Here is an 18,127-nt window from a genome sequence, read left to right as displayed (position 1 = left end):
GCATTAAACTGACTTGCCTCCAAGTAGATAACTGATACTCAAAATTTTGAACCACAAAGGGAAAACTTCAAAGAAGAGAGAATAATGCCTAAAAGTTTGTGAGTTTAGGGTTACATGTCCACCGGGATACTGTGTTCTGTTAATTCAATGAATGACAAGGACACATTGCCCTAATTTCATGCAAGTGCTGAGATATTAGCATGTCTATATCTGAGAGAAGCTGGAACAGTCTGAAGTTACTCTAATGTTCAGCAGTGTCTGAAGCAGATTTTTCCTGCTCATATACATTAAAAACAAGGCAAACCCAGCTTTCCTCCCAGGCCACTCTGTTCAGTTTACTTTAACCTGTTTCATAAATTTGATTTGGTTCACATTTGATGTTTAAATTTGATTAATATTAATCCCAGATATATTAAGTCAAAACTCCCAGGAATGCCGTAAGATCTGTACCCCAGCAGAAGCTAATCACTCAAAAAGAAAAATAAATAAAAACTAAGCCCACAGCCTGTGAGTCTTCTGTGAGCACACCCTTAGGAAAGGATGTTTATGTTCCTCCTACAGTATCTCACAGGGTAACATGCACGTGTAATGCTATCTTTTTTAACGTCCTTAGGCACTAAATCTCCTCAACTCTCTCAGACCTGGATCTGTCTAATCCAGTCCCCATCACCAAAGAGTCAAGCAGTCCTGGCTTGAATAAAAACACAGTCACTCCCTCACTTGCTGCTTCATCCTAATTCTGGGTGAAAACCTTAGATTCTATGAGAATGTTAAAAATGATGTGTGAGAGGGATCAGAGCTACTGAGTAAGGGAACGGGCATCATGGACTGTTTAACAGTTAAAGTAACATAATAAATTTTCGAAATTGAACGTCTCAACAAATAAAACACTTGAAAAATGAATAGCTGACAACTGTCTCCCAGAAACTGTTCCCACTGCAATAGTTGTTTGTCTCCAGAATCTGTTACATAGCGAAACAAATTCGGGTTCAATAAACATCCTCTAAAGCTTAGCAGTAGACTGTCAGTGGACGCTCATATGATGGCAGGTTAAGTTATTTGATAAGACAAAACAAAAATAACCGAAACTGGAGGTGATAAGATATGGGCTTAGCCTTTTATCCACTGTGGCTGGCTGGATTTCTTAGATAGATTTCCTTCAAATCCAACATTTAACACAATTTTGCAGAGATTGCCTTGACACTAGAAGTCCGAGGTTTAGTAGGTTTAGTAAAGTCTTCAGATACACATTACACTAGCATTCCTATTACAGTTTTAATTAATAAATGATAACCCTGGACACAAATACATTTGCTTTGATCTTTGTCTTTTGGCTGGTCCACAGCAGACATATGCCTGCATCTCACCCTATCTCTAGCATCGTCTTCTGTCACACCAATGCTTTGCATGTCCTCCTTCACTTCCTTCTTTTCCCTGGCAGTTCCATAGTCAACATCCTTCCTCCAATATATCCACTATCCCTCCTCTGCACATGTCCAAATCATCTCAAACTTGCCTCTTTGACTTTGTTTACAAACTGCTCAACCCGTGCTGTCCCTCTGAAATACTCATTTCTAATCTTGTCCATCCTGGTCACAGTCAATCAAAGACATTTGGTTAAATATGTTGGGGGCATTATATAGGGCAGTCAAGCAACCCTATATAATGTCCACAAAAAAGATGAATTTATCAAAATTACACATTTAGATAATTGTTAAATTTAGTTATCCAAAAAAAATGCCAAATAATTTTTAATTTGAGCTTGAATAACATCCTTTTCTGTCTTTTAAGATCAACAAATGATTGACGCTAGCTGGCAACACAAACAATTTAAAGACAGTTATTTTGAAATTCTAAATATTATATCAGACAAGATCAAAAAAGAACTTTAACAATAACAAAAACAGAAGCTGGAGTCCTGATTGTATGGAACTATCGTCTTTGTGCAAGGTATGACTATGCTGAACCAAGATACAAAAGGTATTAGGCCAGAGACATACTGTTAAGGCCTCTGTTCTCAGTGGGGTTATATAATTTTGTAAAATGATTGGTTGTAGTCACGTAGGTGACTGTAGTGTGTGTTTTGGGGGAGGGAAATCTATTTTAGTGGACGTCCCAAATAAAATCTCAATATGGCAAACAGTGCTGCCAGTACACAATGTGCCACAATCTACTGGCTTTATTAAGATGGAACTATTGGATTTTTTCCCTCATGAAGCTAAGTCAGAAGTCTGGAGCTTTTGTTAGTCAGCCTAGAGTCATCTATGCTTCCATCTTGCTTTGTATGGTGCAGCATGGAGCAACGTCATGATTTCCACATGATCTGACTGATGATGTAACACAAGCTAAGTGAAACAATCCTGCTGTAAACCAGAGAGGCACATTTGCATGGTCAAAGGATCCAAACTGCAGGGTCAAACTGCAGAACTGCACTTCATTCATCAGTTTCACACATTGAGGACACTGGGAAGTCATCTCTTATCTTGCCCAATTCTCCTTAAATTCTCTCACTTTAAGTTCCGAGGCTATGTTTCATTTTCTGAAATGATTCCATATCCCAGTTATCAGTTCAAAGAGGATCAATTAATAATCATGTCAAGCAGCTCAACGGGCCCATTGAGCATGCAGCCATCAGGAGTGGGAAAGAGATAGAGAAAGAGGGTTAATCCTTCCTCAATCTCAGTTCAGTCACTAATACTGCAACTACACCATATAATCAACTGTAAAAAGATTAAGATTTTCTTTGATTTACATGCTCGAAGATCAAAAGTGCTATTTTAAAGTACCTTTTTTTTATACTTTAATGAAAGAAATGTAAAAAATATTTTTTGCTTCGGTGATGCCATACGAGTTATGTGAGAATGTGACTAGTTTATGAGTCAGAAATCATGAAGTTATGACAGTTTACACTCAGATACACTGAATATAGACCATGATTATGAGTGCAATGAAGTGGAAAATAAGAAGTGAAAAACATGTACCTTGTAACTGTTATATCCATATTTAACGTAGCTTTAATAACTCTACATTATCCACTGTTGTGCATAACTCTATGTTGAATGTGAATTACCAGCGTAGCATGAGGAGCTGAACCAAACCAAAACCAAACCCCAAATTGTCCATCTAACCAATTAGTTGGCTGGGCTGACATAAATTACCTTAAAATGAGGCCAAAATATTTACGCAATAAAAAATGCCAAAGATGTCTGAGGGAAAGGTTTTTAGAAACAATATCAATATTACATAGTTTGTCCAAGTCTGACAAGTTTATTTTCCAAATAAAATCAAATTCCAGGCAGTAGAATCACAATTATTTACTTTAATAATATGCACATGAGGTAAGTTTCAACCCATCACTGTTAATATAAACCTTACATTGCATGATAATTAAATTCTTGCAGGATTCACAAGATCACACAGGAATTCATCTTGCCAGCATCCTACTGATGTTTTGCAGACATGTGACAACTTCTTCACTATTTTGGACAGTGGTAACAATGTAGCATCAAGTGATTACCACAAAGGTCTACCCCTCGGTCAGTGAAAGAAGTATTTCCCAACTGACTGGCGAAAATCTCGTAGTGATTTCTTTGGTCCTTAGAATATTGCTGTAGTCCTAGTGTACATGGAAGATAGAAACTTTGATAGAAACACTGTACAGCTACTCTACAAGCTCTAGTGAAACTGTGAAAAGTGCGACACCTTAAAGGTATAAGTTTTCCCTCAGCATGGCAGCCAACATAAAAGCCACAACATTCACTTTGAAGTGACTAGAGTAGCTCGGCTAATGGTTAGTATTTGCAAACAAATGTGAAAAACCACAGGCAACCATTGGAATCTGCTAGCAAAAAAAGCAATCACTAGGAGGTTTTTGGTGCACTCCTTTTCAGTCGATTTCACCCAGTGACAGCGAGCATCACATGAGAAACCTTAATAAGAAGCGTACCTGCATAGTCTTTCTCCTCCGAATGGCAGAGACTTGGGCTGTCTCAACATACTTAAAGCTCACCCACCCACGTCTTTTTGTAAATAAACTAGTTAAATCATAAATTAACCCCTTTTTTGTTGCAACCTTAAGCAATCTGTAACATCAATACATTTGTTTAATTGCCAAAACTTAACCTCTAGATTAACCATTATATGATCTCAAATATTATTTTATCAGCCTTGGCTAGACTGAATAATACAAAAGCAAATATTCTCTATCAAGCAGAAGAGACACTTGCAGAGTTTGAAGCTGCTTTAATTATGCACGTTATTAAAATGTTAAGAACTTTTTTTAGTTCATCTAACACTATCATTTCATTACTCTGATTTTCTGAAGTTACTCACGGGCGCCTATGATTTATTATGCTATATAATAAGCAATACATCTGTGTCTGACTTACTAAAATACACTATGCAGAAATATAAAAAATAAAATAAAAAAAGGATTGCTCTTGTTTCCCCTCTGTTCTAAGCGCAGACAGTATAAAAGATGGGTGAAGCTCCTGTGGCATCACCCATTGGTTTGTTAAGCCTTGAGATGAACATATTCATCTTCACCGTGCTTGAGTTTCAAAGTGGGCGGATCAGACTATGAAACTGCACAGTCATTGGCTAAGTCATTAGTCAATGAGAATAGCCTGGATAATCCTTCTTGTGAAAGATAGCATGATTAAGTCTTTGGAATATTTTTCATTGAAAATGATCCAAAATGAGTTAATGGGACCAGAAACCCAGCAGTAAAGTTTGTAGGGACATTTTCCAAACTTTTACTGAAGTCTACTGGATCTCATTTCAAAGCTGCTTTAATTATTTATGAGGTCTTTCCTTGTCTAACCATGTGACAATAACTTGTTTTCTATTTTGGATGTGTGACGCTTCAGGGTCAAGTGAGTAAACTCTCAGTCACACAGGCCTAGAGACCAATTGGTGCTCATCTGAAGGCCATCAGTCACAAGGTAGAACTAGGGCTGGGCGATATATCGAGTTTTTAAAAAATATCGATATATTTTCATACGAGATATAAGATGTGACAATATCCTTTATATCGATATAGTCCATGTTACGTTATAATTATACTTGTGGAGCCACAAGTTTGCCTCTCTTTCGTCCACTTTTGTCTCTGCCCAACGTTACTCGGCCTCGCCTCTCCTTCACTGAACACAACTCCCCCTCCTCCCCCATAGCTTCACCTGCAGGCAGCGACAAGATGGACACGGCAAATCTCCGTTAGCGAGTTGTGGGGCTGGACGGCGTCAACGTGTTAGCGAGCTAACCGCGCTAACGAGCTAACCACGCTAACGACATGCAGCCCACAGGGGCTGCACGGCCTAAAATCCTTTCATTTTCTCAAAAGTTGACAGCGCGCCTTATGTATGAATTCTGGTTGTGCTTACTGACCGCGAACCGATTTTAGGTGGTACACGGCGCTCAGCAATCTGTCAACAAATGTTTTAGTACGACTTTGGTAAGACACGGAGCTGCAGCACTTGATGGATTGTCGGAGCATTACGGCTACCGTAGTCTGGAGCCTTGCGGAGTGATACGTACTGTGCTTCAACGTAATATTACCGTATTGTGTGTATAAGGGTCATAAAGAGGATTTCAAACTCAAGGCTGTTAGTCACGCAGTAGAAGTTGGGAACAGAGCAGCTGGGAAATCTGTCTTTGTTATTATGCTCAGCGTCTGTTAGTTTACATTTTGACTGCACAATTATGAGCTTTTTGTTATGCACAAAAACAACATTGTTTTCTTTTATTTATGGAGCATTAATACTTAATAAATGCTGATAATTTATTTTTGAGTAATTTCTTCATGTAAATTATGCTGTATGTAAATAAAAATGCCTGTGTGACATCTGGGACACAGTGTGACTAAGAACTCTCTTTTTGTTCTTAACTTACGGCTTTAAAACAATATCGAGATATATATCTTATATCGCCACCCAGCTAAAAAATATCGAGATATGAATTTTAGGTCATATCGCCCAGCCCTAGGTAGAACTATGTATTACCCAAACGATTTGCTAGCAGATTGCTGCAGTCAACTGTAGTTTGTGTGGAAGACGGGGAATTGTCTGCAAACACTAGCCTTAAAAGTATATGATGTGACTTTTGAAATGTGTTGGTTGCAGCACTGAGGCACAACTTTTACTTTGAAGATGAACATTCTTCATTTCTTGAAGTTCATTCAAGTTTAACAGCACTTGGGTAGTAATTGGTGAGTGTTTGCAGACAAACCAACATGTTCTATACAAACTACAGTTGACTGCAGCAATCTGCTGCTGAACAAAGCCATCACAAGGAGCTTTTTGGTATAGCACAAAAAAAAGATAATCTGTATGTAAACAATGACTATGTGAGTAGAGTGTTGAAGGTCATGTCAAGAAGTAATCTTAGCTACCCTCACATGGGCTCAGGATTTCTGTGGGATAGCCTTTTAACGCTTTATGTGCAATCCAGCATGTGCAAGGGTGTTCCTCCATCATAAGAGAAAAACAGAATGACTGGAGCCCTGCCTGCTCTGTAATGGCAAACGTTCTTGCATATATTAGACAATTGTAGGTAAAATAACAGGAAACTGACCACTGGATTAGACTTTCTCTTGTGCCAAAGAAAGGAGTTGTCTGATACAGGAGACAGCTCTTGCGCAATGTGCTTATGATGAAACGTGAATAGGATTGCAAGTGTTTGCAAGTGCAACCACCCACTGGTAGCCATTTAAAAAAAATATAGGTTTAAGGCACGTCTGTGTCTGTTTCATTTTTCACACCCCGAATCTACTTCCATTGTTTTATTCTGTGGATGGTTCTAAGCTCCTCCCATCAGAAAAACACTAGCAAAGGTAAGGACATATAAAAAAAATTTTTTTTAAAAACACTGACTTTTTACTTCACTAGCACTGCGACTAGGACTGTGCAATTAAGTTTAATTTTTGGCTTTCAACAATTACTATACAATTATTGTGCTTCCTTACTTTGCCTTTCAGCACAGCCCCTCCAATCTATATGGCCTCTCAGTCAAACTTTACTCCCCATGAGAGAGTGGCAGATTTGGCTAATTTCACATTTATATATCTAGTTAGTCAGTTTTGTCTTGTGATAGACTGGCGAACTGTCCAGGGTATACCATGCTGCTTCCACTATGAAAGCTCGGACAGCCCCCTGAAGCAGAAGAAAATGGAATGACAGATAAATCTCACTTAATTATAATAAGTTTTAAGCAATCAACTTCAATAAGAGAAAAGTTTTTTTTTCTAATACACTGCTTCTACAAAATCTGTCCAACTGTGTTAGGTAATTGTGAGTTTAATACTGACCAAAATTACTGTAATTATGATTTTCACACAATGATGCAGATCTAAACGCAGCTCTCGTGGGTGAAAGGACCTCTGTTTAACCCACTACACCACCAAAATGGAATTTGTTGTTTCTCCCGATGAGGTATGAAAAGGATGTGTGATTGGCTCAACTCTCCTGTTATGAAATAGGTTTTCTAAAGTCAAAAACAGAGCCAAGAGGAAGTCCACAAGTCTACATTCACCTCAACTACTGAATTCAAATATGCTAAGAGGTTAACATATATACTTGCTCCATTACATCATAAAAATACTACCTCCTCCTACTGCTACTTTCTCCCACTTCAAATGGTTCTACAAGAGAAAATTTAATCCAGCAATTGAGGTCTTATTATTATTTTACCTGATATTTTGTAATATTGCAAGAGAGTTTACTATTACAAAGCAGGGAGAGCTCCACTCCCTCTGCGTTTTCCTCTCCTGATGGAGGAACACCCCTGCACATACTGGATTGCACATAAAGGATTAAAAGGCTATCCCACGAAAATCCTGAGACCCTGTGAGGGTAGCTAAGAGTACTACTTCATACATAAGCACCTCACGTGTGAAATCACTAAGGTTAATAAAAAGGGGGGCGGGCAGATGTTATTAAAATGTAATTTCACACAAAACTCCCTCAATTACACTTACATAACGACACATTTTACCAACTTAGAGGATCTCATTTCAAAGCCTTTATCGTGGCATCAGATTACATAACAGATGATTCAGAGTAGAAGTTGTGCTTGCTATGCATCAGTGTGCCAGAGAGACCAAACACTGTCCCTCACAGACTGTCCATGCACTTCATCCAGTCATCATCGTCTTCTCAATGCTACCATCGCACCTGTACACATGAAGAGGTACCTGCCAAAATGCGTTTTATTTTTTTATGCAGATTATACCTTTACCTGAGATGCCGTGACTCAACCCAGAAGCCCGTGATTCAGTGCGTATCCCGTTCTGTGTGTGTGTGTGTCTACAAACACAGAGAGCCCAGCATCACTCCCCATCAACAACAAACACGTCCCATCCAAGCTGAGAGAACGGCCCACATCAACACGACTACAAATGCAGAGAAATGCATGCCACCCCTGCAAATCCCTTTTCTCATGCTGCTCCTATCCACTCCAATATAAATTTAAAGGCTCTTCTTCTTCTTCTTCGGTGTCATATTTTATTCAATGTACAATTATGCGAAGTCAGCGAGCAGGCTGGTCACGCAAAGTGAAGCTCCCCCTCTGAATGTATGGGAGTGTGTAACACATTAGCAGCTGGCAGCTTTAAGCTGTTTTTACTTATAAGAGAAAATAAATAAACAGCTCGTCAGTAGGCTAATTAGCAGCAGTCGCAGTGCCGTTACCGTCGCACCTGCTAAATGAGTGCCCGCGGGCGGAGGTGGCGAGGAGATGCCTGCGGTCCTGGTCACATTTTTTTAAGGGTGGAAATAGAAGGGGATTCACAGCAAAACACCAACAAAAACACGTCTGTCTTAAAAGCGAGGGTTGATTCAAATGTGAGATTTTTTTCCTTACCTGTACAGCTCACGAGAAGCAAGGCTAAAAAAATATCCCTTGCCTGGACCATCGCAACTCCCGAGTAACGTGAACGTTAAACGGTGTAGCTAACGTTTAATCTCCGCTCGGTCCCTACGGTATTGCCCTCGGGTTTCCTGCCCCTGTTAGCGACTGTTCATCCTAATCTACACAACTGAGCTCGTCGGGAATAAGTGTCAGCGGCAGCGTTGTTGATGACAAGCAGCGGTCAGAGATTAGCAGCGATGAGCGCCAGTGCACAGTTCAAAGTCTGACTGACAAGCGGAGCCTTTTCACACACTTGAATTACTCCGCAGAGCCGGAATAAAGCACCTCCTGTAACTAGTGCGTGGGTATCAACGGGAAGCAGGGGAACAGCCGCAAATAATCATAACAATGAAAAATTAAAGTTAAAATATAGCTTATATAAGATTGTTTCAAAATATGGTAAAGCAAATAAAAGTGTGAAATGCAGAGCTGTTTAGTGTATTTGTTTTATATTGGTGTCCCCCCCTACGGTAAGATACATAACAAGGCACCCTTTATAAGCAATTGTAATTAATAACTTTAAGGTTTTCTTTTAGTTTTACATTGCTTTATGGAAAGATGGTTGTTGGTCAGTTATTACAAATTAATTTTACTGAATTCAAATAATTGATTTCTTTTGCAGCTTGCTATGCGCAATGATTTTCTGCTTTGCCAGTCTTATTTGATAGCAAACGGAATATATTTTAGCTCTGGACTGGGCACATAACACAAATAATAATTATAAAAATAAAATGTAAAAAATGCTTGGGACTAGGATATTGTGATAGTTATGTCTTACTATTGTGAGTTGTACATATTGGAGCCAAAGTCATCACCATATTTTTCAACCTTACTTGTAAGGAATTGACATTTCCCTTTGACTGTAATCATGGTACATAAAAAAGGCTGTAGAGAATCTAAACTAAAATTCATTAACTACACAACCATTAACGGATTGCCAACATCTGTAATTGCATAGGCTAATTATGAAATACAAAGAAAAAGCATCAGTCAGTAGGAATTTCGCAACATGTGAATGCCCAATTTGCTACTGCTGCATTAGTTAAAGATTTATTAATCATTAAAGAGACACCGTTTAGTATCAACTATTGTATTTTGACTGCACACCAAAAGAAGACCTTCAAATGTCCTTTTTTCCCTATTTTCTCCAAATCAGTTTTGCTTCTTGAAAAGTTTATTTTCCTTCATGTTAGTCCAAATGCAGTTTCAAAGCTTTTATCTCACTGCCACAAATATAATTTTGGTGGAGAATTATTAAATCCATCTGTCGAACTGAGACTCCTCTGGTCTTTATTAAACCCAGCCCGCTATTCACAGAAATAATAGGGCTTGTAGTACAACTGTGGCGACAAAACCACTGATATCGCCAGATAATCTAATTACAGTGTTATACACATTAGCTTATAATTTACAGCAAAATATTGATCATTTGGATCTCTTTCAACTCTGTTTTGAGTTACACATATTTGAAATGCTGCATGTTAAACCACAGGCATTTGCTTTGACATATTTGAAGTACTACTCACCCCACAGGTTACCCCCACAAATGACCAAAGGGAGCCCTTTATATAGGTTGTAAAGTGAATGCCACCTGAGAGCGATGCAGGGTAAAACATGCTTGTTTGCTTGTTTGCTTGCACAGCAGGGATGATCAGTAGCCATGAGCACCACCCTCTCAGGCCTGAGAGGGCGGTTTGCTTTATATTTTCATTGCTAGCCAGCAAAGACATGCAGTTGGCCACAGTGTAATAAACCCAAATCAATCTGTGGGCTCACTGAAATTGCACTGTGGTTATATCTGGCATATTTGCCTTAACCCACCCTTTTACAAGCAATTCCCTCCAAACATACCACCACTGGGAGTCCGGCCTCAGAATTTTCACTCCCTTCCTGCTTTGCTCTTTCCATCGACTAATAAGCAACTTGTGAAGGAGGGTGGGCGTGGAGTTTGGGTTTTTATTTTTAGGTTATCTTGTTAACGTAGGAGCTCAGTATCGTATGAATTCCCAAGAAATCTTCAAGTGGTTTCTTTTTAAATGGAGAAATCTACTGGCTGAGTAATTATTTACGATTATGAGATCTCATAGGTTCAGTCAGCTAAATTCCTTGGTGTTAATTAATTAAAATGCCTAACTGGAGACATTATTTTCAATTAGTCTGAAGAGAACAAACAACATCATGCCATCTGAATAATCTGCCCAGCATTAACAGTGTCGTGCTTTTAACTCCGCATTCCTCTCATCTTCTGCGTGGCACCATACCATGAACTGCCACATGAACTGATCTTCCTCATAAAAAAATCATTTGGTAAAAAAAAAATTGTGCTCCTGTGTTCCCACTGAGCTATCAACTCAATTTTTGTTAAACTCAAATATGCTGTCTGTTTGTGGTAATTCGCCCATAACGTGCTCTTTTATCTACTCAAATTACCCAGAATCCCTCTCTAAACCATGTCAAGACCTATTACGTTTTCATCTCTTATGCTAAAAAGCATACAGTTGTAATAGTAGTAGTAGTATTAATAGTAGTAGTATAATACTGTACATGCCTAAACTTTGATACTGTGCTTCATTCTCCTCACTTTTACACAGAGAAGCGTAGGATTAAATACACAGTCATTTCAAAAACACAATTTACGCTTGCATGCACACACATCTCTCTCCAACGCAAAACATATGTTTCATTACACACCGGCCTGTGAGGCAGTATTTTTTTTTTTTTTTTTTTTTGTCCCTCCCTTTTACAGTCTCTCTCACTTTTTCTCTCTCCCGCCTCTTCTCATCCTCTTCACCCATGTGAGCCATGACCACACACGGACTCTCTTGAACTCACACCTACATGGACACACACATGTGGAGCACTTTACACCTATTTTTTCCCATTGTGGAACCATACTAGTGTTCTATCTATCTATCTATCTATCTATCTATCTATCTATCTATCTATCTATCTATCTATCTATCTATCTATCTATCTATCTATCTATCTATCTATCTATCTATCTATCTATCTATCTATCTATCTATCTATCTATCTATCTATCTATCTATCTATCTATCTATCTATCTATCTATCTATCTATCTATCTATCTATCTATCTATCTATCTCCTCCAGTAGAGGATCCATGTGGACAGTCTCTACTGTAGGAGATTTAAAATAGCTTCAATTACCTCCTCCACTACTGTAACAGAAGACAACATTCAGTACTGACATGGACATTGGTTTCTGGGTCATGAGAGAAAAGCAGAGGTGTTACAGCCCAAGCCCTGCTGTGATTTTCCCCTAGCAAGTGTGCCTTGTTCTCGCTCCAGCCTCAGGTGCCACCCTTCCCTGCCGCTGATTCTACTCAGCAATTAGGCCAGAGAGAGGCGAGCTCCAAAGCTCCAGTGCCAGAGAGCCTGGTGTGTCGTGGCTGCTTACTCCTGCTCTCTGGAGAGGAGGTTGTTGGTGGTGGTTTAACCTATTTAACTTTCTCTTTTGTTTTGTGACCAACTTATGTTTTCTTTCTTTTGATGATGATGGCAGCTTGACTGTCATTATTATATAAAAAGCTTTACTTTACTAGTAAATGGAATGGTAATTATATAGTGCTTTTGAGCACTCTTTTGACTCCAAGCCTTTATACACCCATTCACACCTTTTTGTAAGCCTACGTGCTTTTAATCTAACATTTGCACATTTACACTACAGTGACTACACTGTAAGTCAGAGTTCAGTATGTTGCCCAAGGGATATTTTTACATGCAAACTAACCTTTTGATTTTTAGATGACCCCCATTACCTCCTGATTAACAGGCATCCAAATCTTGCCTTTTTGTCTTCTTTTTTTTCAACAAAGACATTTTTTGTTACCTCCCCGCATCCCCTGGACTTTTAGGGGAATGTAACAAGAGGTCATTTCCGCAGGGAGGTGGACGACATGTTCTGTGGACATCAGCTAATGACTAACTGACAGTGACTAATGAGATAAACTGGGAATCCACCGTTCCAGGATAGCATTATTTTAAAACCGCCTTCTTCTTCCCACCGAGCCTCGGCTTTTTCTCTCAGGATCATATTCAATTACTGTGTATTTCAGACGGAGGAGAACAAAAACATGCTGTGGATCAGGCAGGCTTGTAGAAATACAGCATCATGGCCTGTGAAAGCACCAGACTTCAATAAGGATTTGTTGTTATAACCAACGGCACTTTTCTTAGACCATTATAAATCATATATACTTTTTTAAAAATCCTGTGGTTTTGAGCTGTAAACGGGCTGCCCACACTGAAAGCAGACCAAAAGTAGAGGTACAGGTGTCAAAGCAACAGTATTGGCTTTTCTAGTTGAATGTTCCGCAGTGCAGAGGAATGAATCTTTGAAAAGCCTTGAGAAAACCTGGGAAGCTCTGTCATTCAATTATCACCTTTAGTGCAGAAAGATTGTGCTTCCTATAATCTCAGAACTAAAGGGTGCGTATCAGTTAGCTTCAGTGAGAGATGGTGTTGTCACACAGTGGACTCATTGTCCTGAAAGTCTGTCCTGCAAGGCACACAGGGCTCCTTTGTGAAGTGCAGATATTAATCTGCGTAGGCAGAAATCTGGAGGAGTCTGACTAAGCTCACATACAACCACACACATCAGTGCGCACATAGACAGACACAGACTAAGCCATATGCATATTCATTATGTAACAGGAAAAAAGGATGCTGTGTCCACTCCCGTGCAGCTTGCCCATCATAAAGATTTCATTCTTCTTTGAACAGATTCAAACTGCAAGCCTGCTGTCACCACTGTAGACATTAAGTGTCATTGCCAGATGTCATTGCAATGCTCTAACCAGGTTTCATCATCGCCAAGTACAAAGCGGACACAGTTCCTCTCATAGTCTAGTGTTTTTTCCTGCCAGTCCAGTGACGGCATTTTGTTTCTACCTCGTTTGCATAACTCACATTGTAAGAAACTACATTCTGTGACCACAAGTTGACAGAGTCTAAATCCCACAAATGAATGAATGACATCTAAGTGCAAAGAACATTTTCCAGTCAAAATAGCTTGAACAGTTTGGAGAGGCTCAAAATCGACATTATTAAAACATGTAAATTGTCTCGTGGTGGAGTCTAAGTGCGTATATCTTCAAACACCTTTTTTTATAACATTTACTTTAGGGAATAAATAAAGAAATAAAACAAGATTCAAACATCTGAACATCACAAAATGTGGGATCCTATTTGAGACACCTTTAAACAGTGTAAGACGTAAATAATTTGTTTTGAGCCTTAAAGTGTTTTAGCCTAAAAGAAAACTAATTCTCAAGTTGAAAATGAAATGTTATTTAAAAATACATATTAGATATCTGCTGCCATCTAGGGTTGTAAAAAGATTACAGCACTAAAATAAAACCTGAGAAAATCCCGAGCATGTAATTTGGTCTTTCTGACATTTGGGGGCAGTGTACCTCTTCTGTAAATCTGCCTCAACAGAATCTGTTGCTTACTGTATAATTCATGTGTGGACACTGTACAAAAGCAATTAAGAATGAATGATAACTAATGTTGATTACTTTTGTAAAGAGTGGATAATAGATTTCCATTCTGCACCCATTGTTTCTGGCTGTAAACCTAACTAACTATGACCCAACCCTCCAGCTGGATGGGAGGTTTGCCTCGCAGACAAAAACAACTGCAGTGATATGTACTGAATCTGATATGGTTCATGTTTGATTGATTGTTTTTCTTTTTTGTTTCCTATGTTGGTTTCCAGCAAATTCTCTCCCTTGGTTATTCTATTAAAAAAAAGAAGAAGTCTCACCTGCAGAGCTCAGCAAATTGCATAAATTTTTTCTATTTGTTTTTTCATATTTTCCCCTGTTTTTCCACAAATTTCTTTGTTTCTGCACACTGTGAAGACATATTTAATTAAATCTGAATTGGAAGCAGCGGTAGACTAGATCGCATGCATCAGTGTATCATGGGGTGTGCAATACCAAATAAAAGTAGTATCCCGATCTTTAGGTTGTTCTTATGCTTTTGGCTCATGTTTTCGTATGCGCCCCCACGCCCCACACCCTCTGGTTTTTATTCTAAAAGCAGTGCAAATTGGTGGAAACAATCCCACAAAACCTTGACTATTTGTGTTAAATGTCACCATTTAATGACATCTGACAAGTGAATCCGAACATGAAAATTCACTGACCATATGTGACATGCTAAATGGTTTTCTTTCCCATCACCTTCAAAACACGCGCGCATGCACGGTTACTATGCCTCATTGCTACACCACATTAACAGACAAATTATTGTAAAAGAACCCAGAAATACACCAAAATAGCAATCTGATAATGACGGGAAATGAGTTCAACACAGATGTTCCAACTGAACAGGTGGCAAATAGCTGTATGGTGTTATAAATCCATCAAAATGCAAGCAAACAGCCTCCTCCCCAAATGCTCTAGTCGTTACTTATACAAACTTATTAACAATCAGAGTAACAGTGTAATTTTGAGACTCACACTGCAGACAACCCAAACATGCTGTAAACCGAGCTTAGCATGCGCCAGCTTCTATAATGTGCAGTGACAGTTTGCATCAGATCTTCGGTCTTTCAGGAAGCCTGTCACTTTGGATTTCACTCAAGATGTATGACAAGACATACTCAAACCCCATTTCAAACCCTTGGATAGAACACTGCTCTCTGTCATCAAACTGCCTTCAACATTCTCTCTGAAATACTGAAAAGGGGAAAAAAATGCTGAATTAAAAAAGATGAGATGCACAAAATGCGTCTTTATTGAAAAAAAGAAGATCGTTTGCATTTTTTAGTGGTACATCTGGATCTAAAAGCAGCTGCTGGACTGAATGCACACACAAACACACTGCATTTTAGTGCTATACATTAAATGCAATGTGTTATCTTCACTTTGTGTGTTGTTTCATATTTTGGGCATACTGCTGTTATTAGGCACCACAAATAGATCTAGGTTTGTGTGTGTCTGCCCATGTAGTCTTAGGTTAACATCCCCCCACCCTTTTCTTCCCATTGTGCAGTGTTTATGTGACTAGTGTTATGGCCTCGACAAGGCACTTGAGTCCAGCCGGGCTATTATCCTGCAAGCCAACCTGGAAGTTAACTCTGCCATGGTTCGTTGGCTCCAGCTCCTACTATAACTTTTGAATGTGCCTTTAGATTGATGCCAAAATAAGGTGTGGGCTAAACACAGTCAGGCACTGACTAAAAGAGAACTAAGTTCAAATTCAACACAGCGCTGAAAAGCAATTGCACGACGTTAGGAAATCTATTTGGAAAACTGACACGTGGAGGTAATAAAACACAAAATCAGTGAAAAGGAAAGAATGTAATCTGCACGAGAGCCAGGATTTAAAAAACAGTGCTTTGTAACAGAAACAGAAAGGTTTCCGTAGAGTCCCCCTTCAAAATCTACGGTTGTTACACAGACATTACCCCCAAATTTTAAGTAGTAACACTTAATTGGGGGATAGTTGAAAAACATCCCTATTTGCTATCATCAAAAGAAGGGGCGATATGAAGATTAGTCTGACTTTAATGGCTACAGCCACTTACCATTTACCTCAGCTAATAGGCTCTAATCATTCGGAAACAGCTAGTCTTATTCTGTCTAAATGTTTTTACCTGAGCCTGGGCAAACATTTCTTTCTCAACCCATACCGAGATAAAGTGTTTAGCTGATTAGTCGATTGGCAGAAAACATTTTGAGGGAAAATCTGGTAATTAATAAACATTTCAAAATTGTCAAAAATGAAATTAATTGTTTATGTTAAAAAAAAAAACCCAAATGTGTTCAAATGTGAATACAGTATGAAATCATATGTTATACGTGTTTAAAAAATAATGAAGAAATCATATAAAAACAAGAAATAAACCCACTAAAAAATAGTCAAGACAAGACAAAGGATGGAAAGACAATTATACTTCAGTTTCTCTGATTAAAATATGGATTTTATACAATTCAATAAACCCAAATGAAATGGAAATCAGGAGCTTTAGGGACTGCTGTGTGTCACCTGGGCAATTGCTCTGTGGGTGTTGTTCCAGCAAACCAAGAAGTAAGATAAGGTAAAAAAAAAAAAAAAAAAAAGACGACTGGATGTATGAGGATGGAACTAGTCTCAGTAAGGCTATCAGCTTCTGATATTTTTTTTAAAGCGATGTCAGCAAATCGTATAGTATATACATCCTGTGATGTTAGGAGCTCAGTATGCAGTCTAATTACAACACATTTTGCCAAGGTCTTTGATGCTCTAGATCACACAGTGGCAGTACAATGCCTCCTCGATCTTGAAGTGAAAGCAGGCCTAATTTCATGGATCTGCAGCATTATAACAGACCACTGTCAGAAAGTACGCTACCAGGGACACCTCTCCAGTTGGAAATACCCCATATCTGAAGATAATTGTACTAGGGCCCATCATCTTTTTAGCAACGATTAACAGAATAGAAGTGACCACTGGAAAAATGTGGATGATATTATTCAGGCAGGCAGTTATCCCATACTCTGCAACAGACCCTGCAAGGCCTGGACATGGAAGAACACAGAATGAAGCTCAGCCTAAAGGATTATAAACAGCTCTGTTGACTCTTTCTATTGAAAGATCCTGGGAGTACCAAACAGTTTATATTGACCTCAGCCAACACGAAGCTTTCTGCTTTGCTTCTACTGGAGAGTTTTCATCTTCACAGGCGATGTGTGTCCAGCGCTGGAGCATGCAGCACCTGTCTGGAACCAAGCTACAAGGCAGGAACACACACTGATATGGACATGTAAAATCATTCTCAGCCAGAGGTATTCAGGATACTCAGAAGCTCTTCGCACTCTCCGATTGTGTATTTCAGTAAGATACAGACCCGGCTGTGTCTTGGCTTTACCAGAAAGCTCCATAAAGTTCAACTTCAGCACAAATAAAAACAGCTCAGAGGTCATGTGGCACAAAACTCAAATGAAATGACTGCAACAAGGTACTGAACTGAGAAATACAAGAGATCATCAGTCTCCTGCAGTGTGCAGACTTCTAAATGAGAGTTGATTTCAGGAATTTAATTTGTGATATAGGTAAAGAAAAAGAAACTACTATGCATTGTTTCAGTGATATGTATGGTTATGAAACTGTAGTAGTGCTCAAAGGTAAAACATAAAATTCTTGCCACATCTAATTTTAAGTGATGCATCTTGACTCAAAGTTGCTAACAACTCTGGAACTCAAGAGA

General features: G+C 38.9%; 1 protein-coding gene across 5 annotated transcripts in view; it reads right to left on the bottom strand.

The window, feature by feature from the left end:
• The window catches only part of ncam1b (neural cell adhesion molecule 1b), a 74,077-nt gene extending 64,917 nt beyond the window's left edge, over positions 1–9,160 (bottom strand). For all 5 annotated transcript variants that reach the window (XM_087851054.1, XM_087851056.1, XM_087851055.1 and 2 more), the window contains exon 1: positions 8,857–9,160. In XM_087851054.1, coding sequence (XP_087707180.1) covers positions 8,857–8,908 — 52 coding nt within the window. In that variant the 5' untranslated portion in view covers positions 8,909–9,160. The remainder of the gene's footprint in view (positions 1–8,856) is intronic.
• Positions 9,161–18,127: the final 8,967 nt, after the last annotated feature.

The sequence above is a fragment of the Neolamprologus brichardi genome, chromosome 14, assembly GCF_056152115.1.
Source record: "Neolamprologus brichardi isolate AB-2024 chromosome 14, ASM5615211v1, whole genome shotgun sequence".
Taxonomy (NCBI): domain Eukaryota; kingdom Metazoa; phylum Chordata; class Actinopteri; order Cichliformes; family Cichlidae; genus Neolamprologus; species Neolamprologus brichardi.
The sequence above is the reverse complement of the archived record's forward strand: the minus strand, read 5'-3'. Positions and strand labels throughout refer to the sequence as shown.